The 19919-nt window shown below is 40.7% G+C and overlaps 1 protein-coding gene across 1 annotated transcript in view; it reads left to right on the top strand.

The window, feature by feature from the left end:
• Nucleotides 1-19919, top strand: part of NALCN (sodium leak channel, non-selective) — a 302068-nt gene that overhangs the window by 217749 nt on the left and 64400 nt on the right. Inside the window, exon 18 of the mRNA XM_027557923.1 lies at nt 11327-11400. Coding sequence (XP_027413724.1) covers nt 11327-11400 — 74 coding nt within the window. The remainder of the gene's footprint in view (nt 1-11326; nt 11401-19919) is intronic.

Genomic DNA, 19919 nt, shown 5'->3' with positions numbered 1-19919 from the left:
ATCCCTGGTTGGGGAACTAAGCTCTCACAAGCCGCACAGAGTGGCCTAAAAAGAAACAAGAGAAAAAAGTTACTGTAATTAAACCATGCCATGAAGTCAGATTCAGCAAGTGCACTTACAGTCATCAACCAAGAAACTTTACTTTTACTTAAATTAACCTTAAGAGGTAGCAATCTAGTTGAGCACAATATATTAGTTACTGATTTATTTTTCTCATTGTCCATGAATCTGATTTTTTTAAAGTCTGATTTTTGATGATATTTCATTTGCTACCCGCATTGCCTACCCAGTGCCTTTGCCTCTCGAGAAGTAAATTAAGTTGTTCTAGAAAGGTTTACTGTTCACAAAGACTGGTTGATTGCCATCCTGCATTTTATAATTTTCTACATGATTATAGAGTGTTCAATGATTTGTTCCAGTAACTCCGCACATACTCGGCCTGATCTATAATTTCCATGGTGAACGTTAACTCACTTTAAAAAAAGAGAGAATAGCCTGTTTTCATCTTTCTGGCTTTTACTCTGAAAGAATTTTCTAAAATAATAGCTTAGCAACTCTGTAGTGCCATTCAAACCTCTCTGGGAGAAGACTGGGACAGAGCATGATGCTACCACTAAGCAGGGGCCTTATCACAAGGATACAAAGTAGTATGGTCTCGGGGAGGGAAGAAGCGTGTTCATCAAAGCCAATATGAAAACCCTGCCAGTTTTCTCTGTAGCATATGAAGGCTTTAGTAGATAATTGATTGCCCACGTATTCACAATAGTAATGGAAAGGAAACAAATAAGCAAAAAAAATGCACCAATTAAATGGAAACTTTTTTCCCCCATTTTTATTGATCTTTGCAGTATGTTTTTGAACTCAAATTAAAATGCACTTGCATTTGTATGCATGCTATTTACTTGACAGTCATTTCTTAGGGACTTTTATATGCAGCGTGCTCAGTCCTGGATCAAAAACACATGTTCCTACTTTCAGCTAACATGAGAGTAGGGATTCTCTATCATTGATTTTCTTTTTTTGCAGAATAATTGTGTGATCACATTTGGTTTAGAATTACATGTAATTTGTTTGCATTCCTTGTTGTATTGTCGCTAAGTTGTGTCAGCCTCTTTTGCAACCCCATGGACCGTAATCCACCTGTGTGTGCGTTAGTCAGTCGATCATGTCCAGCTCTTTGAGACCCCGTGGACTGTAGTCTACCACACTCCCTTGTCCATGGGATTTCTCTGGCAAGAATACTGGAGTGGGTTGCCATTTCCTTCTCAGGGGATCTTCCTGACCCATAATCAAACCCGCGTCTTCTGCTTTGGCAGGCAGATTCTTTACCACTCAGCCACCTTGGAAGCCCTTCATGCATATTTATTTGGGATCAAATGTAAATCAGCCTAAAAGGACTTCCCTGGTGGTGCAGTGACTAAGACTCTGCACTCCCAATGCAGAGGGCCCGGGTTTGATCCTGGGTCAGGGAGCTAGATCCCACATGCTCCAACTAAAGGTCAATAAATAAATAAAAAGCTTTTTTAAAAAGTTAATCAATCTATATTATACATAATATAGAAAGACTTTGATCAAGTATTCTCAGTACAGGCTCCACAACAGGTTTGAGAGAGCTGACACTGAAACGAAACCTACCTTTGAAATCTACATTTTGCTGTACTTTTAAAATATTCTTCCCTTTTGAGTATCGTTGTCCTTACAAATTTTATATTCCTTGAAGTCTCAATGTGTTATAGTTGGTGCTCCTGCTGACATTCTTGTTCTTTGGCTCTGAAGTTCAAATACAGTTGAATTGTAATAGGATACCAAGGGCTGTTCCTTGTACTATCAGAGTGCCGTGGGTTTTAAATTCACAAACAGCTGTTTGGGTAAAAGCATCTGGCATTTTCTCCCAGAATCATAAATCCACTCATCTTTTTAAATCTCTACAGATTTTCAGTCTTTGTCTTTCTGTTTATATGAGTGTGTGCATCAGTTCAGTTCAGTCGCTCAGTCGTGTACGACTCTGCGACCCCATGAATCACAGCACGCCAGGCCTCCCTGTCCATCACCAACTCCCGGAGTTCATATATATATATATATATATATAAAATAGCCATGAAATCATTTTGCTTTTACCTGTATAATCTAAATCTACCCAGCATATACTGTGTTTTATTACTAGTTAGCACTATATATTGTGCATGCAGGTATGCGAAGTCACTTCAGTCGTGTTCAACTCTGCGAACCTATAGACTGTAGCCCACCAGGCTCCTCTGTCCATGGAATTCTCCAGGCAAGAATGCTGGAGTGGGTTGCCATTTCTTTCTCCAGGGGATCTTCCCAACCCAGGGATCAAACCCAAGTCCCCAGCATTGCCAGCTGAATTCTTCACCACTGAGCCACCAGGGAAGCCCAATTCTGTCCACATACATCTATGTGTATATTCTAACTTTCATGCCTGTTGTTTTCTTGAGATTCAGAATTTACATTATTGAAATAACTTAAAATCAGAAATCTTGACCCATCATCTAAAGCCTCCTTTTTACAAAAGTCACATTTAAGACATTTTTCAAACCTTCCTGACTTGCTAGTACAATGATATTCACCTTTATATACATTGTAATAGGTCTCTTTTAACATTGCTACCACTGACACTAGTCACCTTTAATTTTATTTTTTCCTTTCTAAGCATAATGTCGATTCTACAAATAAGTTTATTTTATGGAAAGAAACATCTTGCCGTGCACAGGATCTGTCATATGCACTTTGGGATTAATTTTCAGTTCACAGGTGCATGAAAAATTCAAATACAGATAAATGAGATACCACCTTCAACCTGTATAATTTTAAGTAATTGCTTATTTCCAATTACTATATTTTATGTAGGAGACTTGTTCAATAAAGTGGTTCATTACAATAATTATACTACACTCTTCCCGCAGAATGACATTCATCAAGGCTTGCTCATTGGACCATGGTTTGGGGCTAATGGATGTGTTTTTATAAATGCTTTCCCACTTAATATCAATCTGTCAACATTTTCAAAGTGAGAAAAGAAAACTAAGGCCTCTCAAACTTTTTCCCACTTAGCAACAGAAATGTATTGTTGACAACTCCAAAACAGAAAAGCTAGTTGAATGTTATAATATTTGTGGGTCTCTTTCTCAAATAAATATGAGTGGCTCCATTTTGAAGGTTACTACAGTGAAAGATTGTTCTTCAGATATAAGCAAGGAGCACCCCAGAGGAATCTAATATTCCCTGATAGGCCTGTGTTTACTTCCAGTCGATTAAATAAATTGAATTAATGTTCCAATTAGCTAAAAGTTGTGACGGATCCCTGATTTTAAGATTCAGTAAATGTGAAATATAAATCCGGTAAACCATCCTGACTCTAATGGGTTAGAAAGGTCATTGATCTCTTTTAATGCTTCATTGTTGTTATTCTGAAAGATCAATTATGCTTACATAGAGCAAAGGAAGAATTTGGCTCGTTAAGATTTTGCATTAGGCATTGGGACAAGTAAGAGCACGTTGTACGTGTAAATGAATTCTTTCAACTCAAGCAAACAATGTTTTATTACAGTAGAGTTTTCAAAGTGCTTCTTAATTTTTCTTTTATTTAATACTGCTTTGTAAATACTTTTAAAATAATATGATATTTCGCATAGACATCATGATATAGTAAAAAACTGTCCAGTCCAGAACTCTATTCATAATTCTGCAATCTATTATCTGAGTAACCTTAGAGAACCTAATTTTTGTGAACCTCAGATCTCTCATCTGTTAAAAAATAAAAAGAGAGAGAGATAGAGAAAGAGAGATAATAATACCTACCTATGAGGATTAATTTGAAGATTAAGTTTAAAATATGTAATATAGTACCTCACCATATGATCAAAGAGCCAAAGAAATGAATAAGGATTTAACGGATTTGAAATATACAGTTTACCAGTTTCGTGTTATGACCATTTATACAATTCTTCATTCAGTGACTAAAGAATATGCATTCTGATTCAAGAACACATGAATGATTTACAGAACATGACCATTTACTACACTTTGAAGGAATTCTGAAGAGAAACCAAATCAGTATGTTAGGCATCATTTGGCCAACATATAATAAAGTTAGAAACTAAATAACGACTACAAAAAAAAAAAAAAAACACCCACACATTAGAAACTTTAAAACCACTTCCAAATAACTGAGGGAGTATGGAGGAAACCACAATGGAAAAAAAAGCTTCTAGAACTGAAAAATAATGCATGTTGTATATATCAAACTTTGTGAGAAGTAACTAAAGGCATTTTTAGAGGAAAAATCATGGCCTTGAATAAAGTAAGTAAGGGAATAAGTGCTGACATTAACCTTCCAAGTATTTAACTCAAGTGTTTAGAAAAGAATCAACCAGCAACACAGTAAGGCAGCAGAGGAGAGATAATAAAGCTAAAAGCAGACACTAATTGAAAAGGAGAAAAAGAATCAATAAAAGTGTCAATAGAACTGTGTTCTTTAAAAAGACTAATAGAAGTGATAAATCTGCAAAATTCAACAAGGGAAAATTAAGGAGCCTTCCGGGAAAGTGACAGAGACATTGGCATAGTTTCTTAATCTCCTGTAATTCCCATAGGAAAATAAACAGAATGCCTATATAATGCACCAAAGTCTATAAACAATACTTACAACAAACCAAGGTAAGCCACGAACTCGAGGAAAAAGCAGGTTCACAAACTGAGAGCCACATGTTTGGAATGGTGCCTTAGTCTGTTTGAGCTGCTATAACAAAATACCACAGACTGGGGGGCTTAAACAGCAAACATTTATTTCTCACAGCTCTAGAGGCTGGGAACCAAGATCAAGGTGTCGGCAAAGTCAGCATTTGCTCCTTTTCCTGAGTCACGGGTGTTTGCTTTCTTGCTGTGTCTTCACCTAGTAGAAAAAGGAAGAACATCTTTTCCTGGTCTCATAAGGACACTCATCCCCTCTTAGGCACTTTATCTTCATGACCTAATCTAAACCTGATTGCCATCCAAAGGCTTCTCTTCTAATAGTGTCACACTGGGGTGAGGACTTCAGCGTAAGAATTTGGGAGACACAAACATTCAGTTAGTAACGCGAGATATTGGTGTCTGTAGGGAGGAAGCCAAGGTTAGTTACAGGGCATCAGATGCTTCTGGGAACAGGCAGATACCCTCTTCCTTCCACACTGAAGGAAAACATCCAGGAGTGGGCTCAAAAATAACAAGAGTGGTCAAGGAGAATGCAGCCTCAGAAAAAGTTGGTGCTGGCAGGAGGGAGTGGAAACAACCAGGAAATCCCAGAAATAAAGCCGCCTCGTTTGATCCCTATTTACATACAGAAGAGGAAGCCCTGAAATTAGGAGAGAAATACTGGAAATATAGGAAAACAAGTTTTGCCTGAAAATGAGCAACCAAAAATCATCAAAGTCAAGTTCCATAAAAAAGTTACAAGTAAAAGATTACAAGTTAAAAGTTACAAGTATAAGATTATGAGGAAGAGAAGTCTGTCCTGTGGACCACGAAAGCTGCCATAAGGACACTCACAATGAGCTCAAACTGTGCCATTGTAAATTAAGTGAAAAGATGTTGCATATCGCATAAGGTTAGGAGAGAAACCTAAGTAAGAATTAGAAAACTTCTGGCACTGAGACATGTAAAATATCATGTATGAAACGAGATGCCAGTCCAGGTTCCATGCACGATACTGGATGCTTGGGGCTAGTGCACTGGGACGACCCAGAGGGATGGTATGGGGAGGGAGGAGGGAGGAGGGTTCAGGATGGGGAACACATGTATACCTGTGGCGGATTCATTCTGATATTTGGCAAAACTAATACAATTATGTAAAGTTTAAAAATAAAATTAAAAAAAAAGAAAAAGAAAAGTAATCATCTGTCCTATTTGTGATCATAAGCAGTTATCTTATCAGTTCAGTTCAGTTCAGTCGCTCAGTTGTGTCCAACTCTTTGTGACCCCATGAATCGCAGCATGCCAGGCCTCTCTGTCCATCACCAACTCCAGGAGTTTATTCAGACTCACGTCCATCAAGTTGGTAATGCCATCCAGCCATCTTATCCTCTATGAACTCTGTCAGAAGTCAAAATGAAAAGTTTACAAGGACAAGTAGCTTTTTGCTTTTTTATCAGTTTTTAACTCAACCCTGAATGTGTGTAAAAAAGTAGAGGCTTACATAAATCTAGCCTTGGTAAATTCAAAAAAATTGACATCATTCCAAGGATCTTTTCTTATCACAATGAGGTAAAAAAAAAAAAAAAAACTTCATACGTAAGGTGCTAGGACTCAGGAAAGAACTGTAAATAAAAGCAATGAATGCTAAATTAGAAGGAACATAACCTGATTGCATACATCAGTTGATGCTTTAAGAGAAAAAGAAAGTTAAGGAGTGGCAGTTGTAAGAAATCAGGAAAAAATGAAGAAAGAGATTGAAATGATTTAAAAGAAAATGGCAGACTGAAGAAAGTAAAACATGTCCTACCTCTGTATCTTAGGAGTCCCAAAAGAGGAAAGCCAAAGCACCAGAATAGAAGAAGTACTCACATTTTCTGAAATACACAAAGATTTGAAAGTATGTGTTGAAAGCATACATCATTTATCCAAAAACATCAATCATGAATGACCAGAAATAAGACCTATTCCAGAAAAATTACAGGATCTTAAATTAAAAAAAAAAATCTAGCTCCAAAAAACAAGTGATTATTTGTTTATGAAAAAGAAAAGAACATTTAGATTCCCATCAACCTTTTCAGTAACAATGCTTTGTGTCAGAAGAAAATAGAGTGACATATAGGATGGTCAGAGAGGGTGTATGTGATCTAGGTTTTTTAATAACTAAGAAAACTGACTTTCAAGATGTAAGAATGTAAGTAATGTATGATGTAAGTAATATTGTGCCCATGAGCCTTTCCTGAAAGACCCTCTAAAAAACATAAGTGCAGACAAGCATTATTCCAAAAACACTCGGCTGGTTTTCATCATTTCAGGTGCCTGTCAGTATCTCCTGCAGCCAGAAGAGGGCACTGCACAGCAGCGTGGCTCTGAGTTCCCGATGCTTAGGGCCTGTCCTTGGCTGAAAGAACTGTGCAAGGCTTTACTAAAGAAATCAAATAACTAGATCATCCCTATATAGGCCTTCTTTATTTGCAGAAAGAAACAACAGTTTATAAATACATATCAAGGCTAACAGATATAGATACCTACACAGATCTATGTAATTCTCTACATCTGTATCTATAGAAGATCTAGGTATCTTTCTTCTGTCAAGAATCTCCCAAAGTTGAATTGAATTTATTCTATTACAGTATTTATACTTCCAGTTTATTCTGATGTTAGTTATAAAATCAGTTCTCAGCGACTCCTTGGTATGAATTACAAATGTATTCTGACACTTTTATGTATAGAATAGATAAGTAATAAGGACCTACTGTACAGCACAGGGAACTCCACTCCATGCCCTGTGGTGACCTAAATGGGAAAGAAATCCAAGGAGGAAGGGATATATGTATACGTATAGCTGATTTACTTTGCCGTACAGCAGAAACTAACACAACATTGTAAAGCAACTGTACTCCAATTAAAAAAAAAAATTCTGTTTTGTTCAGTTCAAGTGTAGGACAAGGGAGATCTGGAGGCTCTTTAGAAATCATTTAGAAACCTTTGGGCTTCCCTGGTGACTCAGAATCTGAGTAAAGAATCTGCCTGCAATGCAGAGACCAAGGTTCGACCCCTGGGTTGGGAAGATCCCCTGGAGATGGAAGTGGCAACCCACTCCAGTATGCTTGCCTGGAGAATCCCATGGACGAGGAGCCTGGCAGGCTACAGTCCATGGGGTCACAAAGTGGGACACGACTGAGTGACTAGCACTCTCACTTTTCTTTAGAAATTACAGGCAGTGCAGAAATAATTTTATAAACAATAGAGCAGGTACTGTCCCCAGTTTCTGCGAAGGTGTCTCCCAACATGAAGAGCACTGTGTTAAGTGTCAGCTGCCCTGGTACAGGGCCTGTAGCTGGGTGATTGCGTTCAGGCCATCATCTTACACTAAGGGAAAGACACAGCCACGGCCTGGGCCCTTTCGTGACTGTGTGAACACCTTTCACTGAGTCTGCTGTCTTCAAAGGGACTCCACTCAATGTTCCTAAGGAGATGTGCTGTTAAATCAATGCCCAAAGTCACTTGTCAGTCGAGGGGATAAAATGTAAGAAAGCTTTATGATTTGATCACGGCAAGCGGGCTTTTGTGTGTTACCCTGAAAATGTAACTTTTCAACAAAATGACTTCCATTCTTGTTTCCTTGTCTATACGTTAATTTATTCTCCCAAGAGTTCTAGTGAATAATGAAACCAGCTCCATTTTTCATTATTGAGAACAGATGAGTATACTGGCTCTCCTCACATGAGAGAAATTGCCGGTGTGTTCATGACGGGCCTTCATGACGGGCCTGCCGTGATGTAGGAAAGTCCTGTTGCTTATGGTGACGTCCTGCAGGCTGTCACTTGTGCTGGGATGACCAGCTCTTCCCAGCTCTGGCCATGTGGCCATGTGGGTTGACATGACCGAATCTGTTTCTGGGTTTGTCCGCAGCCTGGGGCCCTGTGACTTTGCACCTCAAGTTACTCATCTTTTGTTCAGCAGACCCTGGGTGGTCTGTCTTTCTCTGAATACAGAGTTGTTCAGTCTCCTGCTTGATCGTCTTCCCTCAACTTTGTTTGGAACACATGGTGCCTTATAGTATTTCCTCCACTCACCTTGCTGGAAGGACCACCTGACTCAGCACTTAAGCGGATAGTTTGCACCAAATTAATCTGCCCTGTGCACACATTTCCAACTTGAGTCCTTTACCCACTGCCTCCTTTGCCTGTAGAAATCTCAACCAGCCTCCAGGCCTAGTACGACTTCTACTTCTTCAGTCGAGTCTTTGCTAACTATTTCAGACACGCCTGGCTCTCCCCCACCCAGAACCTTACCACCCCTTCTCATCTTTCCTACGTCCTTCCTGCATATCACCTAACACTTTAGTAACTACTGTGTCCTGCTTTTTTCTGATAATCTCATATGTCACAGCCTTCTCTTCACAGTTACTCCCCTACATACAAACCTTCAAGTTGCAAACTTTCAAAGATGTGAACGTGTGTTCCCATACCCAGTCACGCACGTTAGCTCACGGGTCTGGTGGACATTGTCGGCGTGTGCATCCTTTACAAGTGACTGCGCTTTTCTGTGCCTTGCTGTCAAGACTATGTAGAGCACAGTGGTGCAGTATCTTATTTCTTGCCTGTTCACTCGATGCCAGTCCTGTATGCCAGCTGGTGCACCGCACTACTGTGCTTTTCAAGGTGTGTGTGTGTGCACGCTCAGTAGCGTCACTCATGTCTGACTCTTTGAGACCCCGTGAACTATAGCCCACCAGGCTCCTCTGTCCATGGGATTGTGCAAGCAAGAAGACTGGAGTGGGTTGCCATGCCCTCCTCCAGGGGATCTTCCCAACCCAGGGATCAAACCTGGATCTCTTGCATTGCAGGCAGATTCTTAAGCACTGAGCTATTGGGGAAGCCCCACATTTCATGGTACTATACTGTAAAGATTAAAAGTGTTCTCTTTATTTTTTGTGCTTGTTTTTTATGTAATATTTGTGTGAAATGTATTATAAACCTATTACAGTACGGTACAATACAGCCGATTGTGTTAGAGGGGGGCCTCAGCTAACTTTGTTGATTGTTGTTCAGTTGCTCAGTCGTGTATAACTCTTGGTGACCCCATGGATTGCAGCACACCCGGCCTCCCTGTCCTTTACCATCTCCCAGAGCTTGCTCAAACTCATGTCCACTGAGTCAGTAATGCCATTCAGCCACTTTATCCTCTGTCACTCCCTTCTCCTCCTGCCTTCAATCTTTCTCAGAATCAGGGTCTTTTCCAGTGAGTTAAATCCTTGCATCAGGTGGCCAAAGGATTGGAGCTTCAGCCTCAGCATCAGTCCTTCCAGTGAATATGCAGGACTGATCTCCTTTAGGATGGACTGGTTTGGTCTCCTTGCAGTCCAAGGGACTCTCAAGAGTCTTCTCCAACACCACTGTTCAAAAGCATCAATTCTTTGGTGCTCAGCCTTCTTTATGGTCCAACTCTCACATGCATACATGACCACTGGAAAAACCACAGCTTTGACTTTGGACATAGTCCAAATTTGTTGGACTTATGAACAAATTGGACTTATAAACACACTCTCAGAACAGAACTCATTTGTATATAGAAGACTTACTGTATAACTAGGCTTTTGGTGTCTGGTAAGCAAGACCTCAGATTCTAAGGAACTCTTTATCTCCAGTAGTCACTAAAATCATACTAAGGACTCAGTAAATCTAATCTGTTGATCAAAATGAATAGGGCTTTGTCTGAGCACTGTCTGTGGTCTGCACTACCCTTCCTGGTCCTGAATCTTTCCAGGCTGCTGTGCTTCTGTCCTCTGCCTCTGCCCCTTTCCCACCCTCTCTGGCTCCTCTATACGTGCCACCAATCACCTTCTGCAACTAGGAAGCTGAGTTTGGGGAGTGCGTCTTCAAGTTTGTAGCCAACCTCCAGGATTGTTTTTCTCATCCTTCCCCCTGCAGTAATTTCATCATGGCAACAAGGAAGAAACCTTTAAAGTTCATCTCATTTTTGTCTTCATGTCTGTAGGCAAAAAAAAACTCCTAAACTCATCATTCAGATTAGGATTGGGTCACAGGCCCGGAATATTTTACTGAAATATTAGGGAACATTTTACTGAAAGATGGCGATAGGGGTCCGGTAGTCATTGCAACCTTGAATTCTTTGAAAACTGAAAAGCCTGTGTGGTTGGAAGGAGTGCTCAGTCATGTCTGATTCCTTGAGATCCTGTGGCTGTAGCCCACTGGGCTCCTCTGTCTATAGAGTTTTCCAGGCAAGCATACTGAAGTGAGTTGCCCCTTCCTCCTTGAGGGGATCTTCCTGACACGGGGATCAAACCCGCATCTCCTGCATTTCAGAGGGTTTCTTTATCACTGAACTATCGGGGAAGCCAGATGTAGGGACATTTTATTACCAATGAGCACAGCCAGTGTGTTGCCCCCATAGCTGTGACATGTGGCTGAAAAAGCTTGTTTGCAGTTATATTCAAATAAAGTAGGAGTAGAAATTAAAATTAAATGATAGAATCAATCATATGAGGATGCTTTAGTGAAAACATTCATGCCTAATGTTTTAATAGTGTAGCTGTTTCGTGTATGTAATGATCTTTTGGTATGTTTCCCCTTTACATTCTGAAACTAAAGTCACACTCATAATTTTACAGCTTCGCAAGTCTGTCTTCAGCATCAGGGCAAGGAATCTTCTAGAAAAGGAGACTGCAGTCACGAAAATCTTAAGGTAACACCATTTAACATTGATACACAATTAAACACAAGTAGGGTTATATGAAACAACAAAAAAAAGCTGTTTCTTTAAAATAATGAATAATTTTCTGAGTATTCATATATACTTCCTGCTAGAAAGTAGGTTTGAGTAACTGTATGCTTAGAAATAATGTTAAACACATCACTGATGTCTTGAAAAAGTAATATTTTACTAACTCAATTGGTCATTTTCTCTTTCATGCACTTAAACATAAATTTTAAGTACGGACAATGGCAGAAAGATGGAAATAACTTCTCCTTACAAGTATTATGTCTTTTGTGATGTCTAAAGGACAAATCACAATTTAAGGGGAAAATGGTAAACGGGAAAGCTTTCTGTATTTTTAATTTGAGTCACAAAACCCAAAATTTGTATTCTTTGTCATTCGAGAAGAACTCTGCCCAAAGTGAAATGAGTGGCAGACTTCTGCCGTTGTTGTTACTTATCAGCTCTGGGAACAAGGTTATGATCTAAAGAAACTGTAGCTGCCTCTCTATTTTACTCATGTGCTGCTGCTGCTGCTGCTGCTACGTCGCTTCAGTCGTGTCCGACTCTGTGCGACCCCATAGACGGCAGCCCACCAGGTTCCCCCGTCCCTGGGATTCTCCAGGCAAGAACACTGGAGTGGGTTGCCATCTCCTTCTCCAATGCATGAAAGTGAAAAGGGAAAGGGAAAGGGAAGTCACTCAGTCGTGTCTGACTCTTAGCGACCCCATGGACTGCAGCCTACCAGGCTCCTCCGTCCATGGATTTTCCAGGCAAGAGTACTGGAGTGGGGTGCCATTGCCTTCTCCATATATGAACACAAATCACAAAATTAGATCATAATTCATAAAACTAGATATTCTGTCAGGTGGGTTCATAGAAGCTTGAACCTAAATATTATAGATGCTTGAATCTAAAATATTAAATAGATAAATATGGTCAGTTATTTCTGAAGTGTAGTCCAGTTGGGGGTAAAGAGATAATTAAGAAGAATATGAATTTTTAAAAATTTTATAATTATATATCAATGTTAATAAATTTAAAAGAATTAATACCACAAATAAAGTGATTGTAATTTATTAATTTATTTAAAATCAATGTATATTTAAAATCTGTAAGAATCAACAGCATATCCATTTTAGAATACTTATACAAACATGTAATTTTAATTGAAATCTGCCTTAAAGTATCAGGAAAGAAAATTGAGTGAGCTACTTAAGCATATTTTCCAAGACCATGTTATAAAGTAGCATGATCACTATAAAAATGCATAAGCATTGGAATATAATTTATTGGTGTGTGTATTACACAGATGTGAGTAAGAAATGGGCTTCCCAGGTGGCTCAGTGGTAAAGAATCTGCCTGCCAATGCAGGAGATACAGATTCAATCCCTGGGTGGGGAAGATCCCCTGGAGGAGGAAGTGGCAACCCAGTCCAGTGTTCTTGCCGGGAAATTCCATAGACAGAGGAGCCTGGGGGGCTACAGCCCGTGGGGTCGCAGAGTCGGACACGACTGAGCAACTAAGCACACATGCGTGTGTACCTAAACACTGGAGGTGGAGTGGTTGACCAGGGAACAGATCAGTCCATAAAAGGAAGCTCTCTCTGCTGCTGCCGCTACGTCGCTTCAGTCGTGTCCAACTCTGTGCAACCCCATAGACAGCAGCCCACCAGGCTCCCCCATCCCTGGGATTCTCCAGGCAAGAACACTGGAGTGGGTTGCCATTTCCTTCTCCAGTGCATGAAAGTGAAAAGTGAAAGTGAAGTCACTCAGTCGTGTCTGACTTTTAGCGACCCCATGGACTGCAGCCTACTAGGTTCCTCCATCCATGGGATTTTCCAGGCAAGAGCGCTGGAGTGGGGTGGCATTTTCCTTGCCTTCTCCAAGGAACTCTCTCTAAATGGTGCTAAAGAGAAGGAGTCTGTTTCTCTTCCACTCCACCTGCATTATTAAGAATAGTGGAGTTTGGGGGCCACATTGCTGGGCATATGAGATCTTAGTTCCCTGTTTAAAGTCTGGAGAAAGTGATCTTTGGGCTGCCCAAAGTCTGTACACAGGATACTGGACTTAGTGTTAGGGGACTCTATAACTTTGAGCAACTCGCTTATCTGACCCCTGTTTTCTCATCTGCCTTTGAGGTATAGACTGCCCAAAAAGGTTATCTGAGTAATTGGCTGATGAAGCCAAGTGAAATGTAATATTTACTATGAGGAAAACGCCCAGTTCAGCAGTCTTAATAATGACTCAGAAGGGGTAGGTCAAGGGTGAATATTCATAAGTTTTGGGGCTTAGGTTTCAGTGTTTTTAGTGGGGAAGTCTGGTTGAGATTAGGCAAAATTCTTGATATAAGGGTCTAGATCATTTTGCAGTGTGTACAAGTATTGAATCATTATGTTGTACCCCGAAACTAATATAATGTTTTACATTAGTTGTTGTTTTAGTCGCTAAGTCATGTCCAACTCTTTTTGATCCCATGGACTGTAGCCTGCCAGGTCCTCTGTCCATGGGATTTCCCAGGCAAGAATACTGGAGTGGGTTGCCAAGTCAAACCCAAGTCTTCTGCATTGGCAGGTGGGTTCTTTACCACTGAGCCACCAGGGAAGCTCTATGCATCAGGTACACCTCAATTAAAAAAAAAAAAAAGAGTTTAGTACTCTTCAGGATATACAGGGAACAAATACTATTACTCCATTACTATTTGGAGGAGGGCAACACTCCGGGTCGGGAATGAAGAATAGGTAACACACGTTTAGGTGTCCACTGCCTTTAATGCCCTTTCCACTCTCTATGGCTCAACAGTTTAGTCATCAGCTATTGAGATGGAGTTTGTATTTCTGTTATTTCACTTACCTTCTTGATTTGGGAGTGATTTTGAGAAGAGGGAAAATAAATGGTGACTCTGAGCTGCCATCTTTGCTGCAGAAATCTATTCTATTCTATGTCTTGAATTCTTAACCTCCCTGGTGGCTCAGATGGTAAAGAATCTGCCTGGGATGCAGGAGACCTGAGCTCAAATCCCCTGGGTCAGGAAGCTCCCCTTGGAGAAGGGAATGGCTACCCACTCGGGTATTCTTGCCTGGGGATTTCCATGGACAGAGGAGCCTGACGGGCTGCAGTCCATGGGGTCACAAAGAGTTGGACACAACTGAGCAACTAACACCTTCATTTTCATGTATTACCTTTCAAAAATAAATATAACTGATTTTGAGTAACAGCATTCTTAAAATGTTTAGGGTTGGTGGACCCAGCTAGGCAGGGTCTCGGCCTGAGTCTTAATGAGAACCAGTCTGGACCGGTGTGTCCAGTGGATGACCTGTTTTCTAGAGAGAGAAAACAGTCCTTTAGTCTGTAGTTCAGATGAGTGGATTTTCGGAAAGTTCTTGAAGCTAACAATGAAATTACTTACTTGTTATGGCCTTAAATTCCTGGACAATCATTTTCCTGGAATGAATATTCAAGTCCTATTAATGGAGGGGTCTTGGTTCTTAGTACTGATATTGAAGCTGTGGAATTACCAGGGTTCTCACTTCTCAGGGGACCCACATTTTCAAATATCCATCTTCTGTTTGAAACAGGATCTGAGTTATTCTAGCAAAGAACATGCTGTATACCTCCCTATGAACAGGAAATTCTAGTCCACAAAGAAAAAAGACTTTCAGAGAGAGGCTAGAGTGTTGAATCAGTGGTGGGGTCACCAGTGATTTCTACATATTATAATCTGAATATAATTCTACATAATATAATCATCTTTCAGTTGTATTTTTCTACTTATTATTTTTTTGAAATTAATGTGTGCTTTGAAAATTGAAATGAAATTCTGGGTATGTATAGAAACACTTCGATGAGAAACAAAAGTAGGGCATTTTAACAGAACTTGAGAACACTGTCAAAAGCTTAAATGCAGCTGTTTCACTTGGCACTAATGGGCCAGGCTTACCTGGAGAGTCTTGTGAGAAAGAAGATGGCCCTAAATTATAAAATCCAAGGTTGCTATTAAATTCACTCTTGTTTTGACTTTGGCTACACTGTTCAGCTCCACTAGAGAAAGCTTTCTTCAAAAGGCAGTGACCTTTATACCACATCAGATGAAATCAAAACACCAAGCAGTGAGCTTTCAAAAGCATCGCCCCCTCTCCTGAGATTTCTCTAATTTGAGCCCTGAAATTGAGCAAAAACGCATTATCATTCCTGTGAGGCTGAATGCATCGAGAAATGTCAGAATAAAATAATTAAACACGTTCCATTATTTCAGAAAGTTCCATCCTTTTGCATTTCACCATCAGTATCTCTTTAGCTAGGAATCTTATAACCTCTCTGAGTGCTCAGTCCAGTATGATTTTTGTAATGTGATATTTGGATCTATTATATAATTGTCTTTTCCATACACTGAATTAATATGTTTAAAATATAATTGAATGCTACTTACTGTTTAGAAACTAAATATATTTAATGACTTACTGGGTCAGTTTTTCTCATCACTTTTTTCAAAGTTTATTCCTTAAATTGTTCCTACACTGAAGACATGGACATTTTAATATAACAAAACAATATACCAAAACTGAGTAGTATCTCTCTCTCTCTCTTTCTATGTGTGTGTGTGTGTATAAATATACATATACATATATATATATATATATATATATATACACACACATTTTTTTTTCAATCTTTTGGCCACACCACACAGCATATGGGGTCTAAGTTCCCTGACCGGGGATCGAACCTGCACCCTCTGCATTTTGACCCCATAGGATTACCAGGGCATGTGTATCAAGTACTTACTCAGCAACCCTGTAGCCCAAATAAGTGAGAATCCTGGCTCCATGCCTTCTGGATGTCTGACGTTGGGCAAGTTGCTTATGTCTCTGCACCTCTGTTTTCTCTCTCTTAAATGAGGTCTGTAAATTTATAGCCCCTGACTTACAGGAGAGGGTTACACAGGTTGGTATCTGCAGTTGATTTTCCATTATTGGGAACAAGTTAGGGGAGACCCACGGTTGCCCCTGAGGGACAAGCAACTGACAGCTACCTTTCAAAGCTGATCCTCCAGGGCTTGCTGCAGAATGTCCACTGTTGTCCAGCAGAGGCCAGATCTGAGGAGCATAAAATGCTTTTGACACATCAGTGTACTCTTTTTCCGGGTTGATCCCAAAGTCCTTGCTTACCCAGCTAGAAGCAGTGTACTGCTGCAGCTCATTTGAGAAACTTCCCTGGTGGCTCAGTCGGTAGAGAATCCACCTGCAGTGCAGGAGATCTGGGTTCAATCCCTGGGTCAGGAAGATCCTCTGGAGAAGGGAATGGCAACCTACTCCCGTATTCTTGCCTGGGAAATCCTATGGACAGAGGAGCCTGGCAGGCCACAGTCCATGGGGTCGCAAGAGTCGTACATGACTTAGTGACCAAACCACTGCCACCACCAAGCTTTGCTAGACTGGCTAACATCTTCAGGGTATCATCAGATCATTTGTTTAATTCATTTGCTGGATGCTTATTTTCGGGTATAGTTGTGAACTAACAACAGATTTCTCAGCCCAGGTTAGCATCCCCAATAGCCGATGGAAACTCCTGGACATGGAGAACTGTGATCTTTGTAAATGCCTAAAGGGAGGCTGTGAAAGTCTCCATTCTGCTTGGATAGGCCAGGAAATAAAATAGTCCTGTCTCAGAACCTACAGAGGCATTGGCAGGAAGCCTAGTCAAACAGGTAGAGACCAGCATCCCACAGAGAGGTTTGGGGGTGGCCGCAGGTGTTGGTAAAGTGGAGCCTGATGGGCTTGGCAGCCGGAACAGTGACGGTGAGCAGGATTTAATTGAGATCGTTGGTTCAGAGGGGCTGGTGCCCAGGGCAAGGGAGCAGCTGAACAGAAGGTGTGACTGCCAACAGGGGCACCATGGGCAGACCAGGGACCACTGGGGCTGGGACACGCATGGCATCCTCTTCTGCAGGGGTTGTAATTCCTGCCTGGAACCTTCCACGTGCACATAGCGTTGGCGCTCCATAACTTCAGGATTGTTGAGGGCTTAGCTGGGGTAGGTCCTTCCTGGGCCGTGGGCTCAGTGAGGTATTTCTCTTGATCCGCTGGCATCTCTGAGGGTCTTATTCTCCCAGCTCTCTCTCCCCAAGGGAGATGAACTGACATCTGGACTCTTCCCTAGGATGTAAGCATCTAAATCTTATTCCCCTGGAAGGGGTGGCAAACCTAATTTTGAACCATGGAGGAGAACATAGAACTTTCTAGAGGAAGAAATTCAAATTAAATATCAAAGATTCCCTCCAAAGTCCACCTGTCCTTATGCACTTCACTAGCTGTGAGAGCAGGGGAGTTTGAGGAGAGGACAAAGAGCCTCTTCATCCTCCTCTGCCTTGTCTTGTCTAGACTGGAGCTGCCAGTTCTCTGAGAAGATTCTCAGGGAGTCTAAGAGCGCTTTGCAATGCAGAGCACGATTTCTTATCCCCTCGGCTTTTTCCCATGGAACACATTCTCCTTTTCAAATTATTGTTTCATCTATTAGCCCAGGAGTTCAGCAACTTCTGGGTAAGGTCACGGGAGTTCTGTGCAGCTCCGTGCCCTGGGCACGGCTCACAGGGCATGCACAGCATCCCCGAGAGGATGCGAGGACCGTGCACGTCCCAGAACCCGGGGCCAGACTTGCCAGAGCTCAATGAAACCTGCTTCAGCCCCTGGGGGCTGTGGTGCACCAGGAGGACCCCGCAGACGAGAGGAAGCAGGCTGAGACTGGTCAGCCTGCCGACACCACGGCAAATGTTTATAACCATCATTAGCAAGAATAACCTGAAGTTTTAAGGAAAGAGAGTATGGGGCATTAATGTACCCTTTATTAATTAAATTAAATTATTACTATCTGATTTATTAAATAGATGTATTAATATATTGACTATGTTTAGAAATACATAGATTTTTAGTATGACTCTATTAGTATTGCCATTACACAGTAATCAAATATTTCATGTAAATATTAAATACTATTGTAAATATTTATCTGTGATTTTGTTAAGTCTGCCTAACTGTTGGCTTTCCTTATGAAGATTTTCCTGGTACTTAAAAAACTTGTAGACTGGTTGGAAGACCATTTGGAGATATAGAGACTAAGTAAATGGGTAGAAATTAGCTGTATTCAGAGAACAATAAACTAAGGCAATAAGATATGTGGGAGACTTCCCTGGTAGTCCAGTAGTTAAGACTCCATGCTTCCACTTCAGGGGCTTGGGTTCAACCCCTGGTGGGGGAATTTCTGCATACCATATTGTGCAGCCAGAAAAAATAATTAGTTAATTTAAAAAAAAAGAATCCATGGGTGCTTGCATTTGAATAAAACACAAAATAGTGAAAATTTCAAGGAGGCAAAATATAACTTAATTGAAACAATATATTCTTGTTTTGTTTGCTTTTACCAACTAAACTTTCTTTGCTTGCAGCTGCTGCTGCTGCTGCTGCTGCTAAGTCGCTTCAGTCGTGTCTGACTCTGTGTGACCCCATAGACGGCAGCCCACCAGGCTCCTCCGTCCATGGGATTCTCCAGGCAAGAACACTGAAGCGGGTTGCAATTTCCTTCTCCAATGCGTGAAAGTGAGAAGTGAAAGTGAAGTCGCTCAGTCGTGTCCGACTCTTTGCGACCCCATGGACTGCAGCCTACCAGGCTCCTCCGTCCAAGGGGGTTTCCAGGCAAGAGTACTGGAGTGGGGTGCCATTGCCTTCTCCCCTTTCCTTGAACTTTGAAAAATGTTTTATTGAGATATAATTAACATATGTATTAGTTTCAGGTGTACAGCATAGTGATTCTAGGAGGTTTGTATATCCTATGAAATGATCACCACAAAGGAGTCTAGGTAACATCCATCACCTTACATAGTAAAATAATATATTCTACTTTTCTAGGTAGTACCTGATTTGTAGTAATCAAAATATATTTCATTGACATAGTATATGAATTGTAGATTACTTTCAGATAAGCCCCCAAAGTGATTGTATTAATACTATGGATTAGGAGAGCTACTATGAAATTTTACCTAACCGATGTGGGAAGATATTTTGACTAGGTTTTTCTTTTACTGTTTTATCATTGATGGGTAAAGCAGTAAGTACTAGAGGAAGATGCATGTCTCTAGAAAAATCAGTTTGAATGGTTTATGCAGCATTTGGCAGATTTAGTTTTTGGTATTAAAAAGCTCAGCCTTTGCATGGCAGTTGGCATTTTTCGGAATCCTCAGCAAGGTTCACCACACAGTGAATGGTACAGGGTTTCAGATATTTTATTTGCTGAATTTCAATAGATGCACTAAAGGCATGGATTTCTCAAGAGGTCATTTTCCTTCTCACGTATGGTACCTGTGTACGATAAGACTTAAGGCTTCTTTCGTTTTTCGATCTAAAACAGTGAGGTCTGGTTGTCGGTGTATTTACATGTCTACGTATGAAAACATTTTCTTGAAAAACACAAGATCGGAAGGAACTGATTCTCTGTGGCTATTGAAGAGCCGTTCTC

This window comes from Bos indicus x Bos taurus, chromosome 12, assembly GCF_003369695.1.
Source record: "Bos indicus x Bos taurus breed Angus x Brahman F1 hybrid chromosome 12, Bos_hybrid_MaternalHap_v2.0, whole genome shotgun sequence".
Classification (NCBI taxonomy): domain Eukaryota; kingdom Metazoa; phylum Chordata; class Mammalia; order Artiodactyla; family Bovidae; genus Bos; species Bos indicus x Bos taurus.
This window is presented reverse-complemented; position numbering and strand designations above follow the sequence as displayed.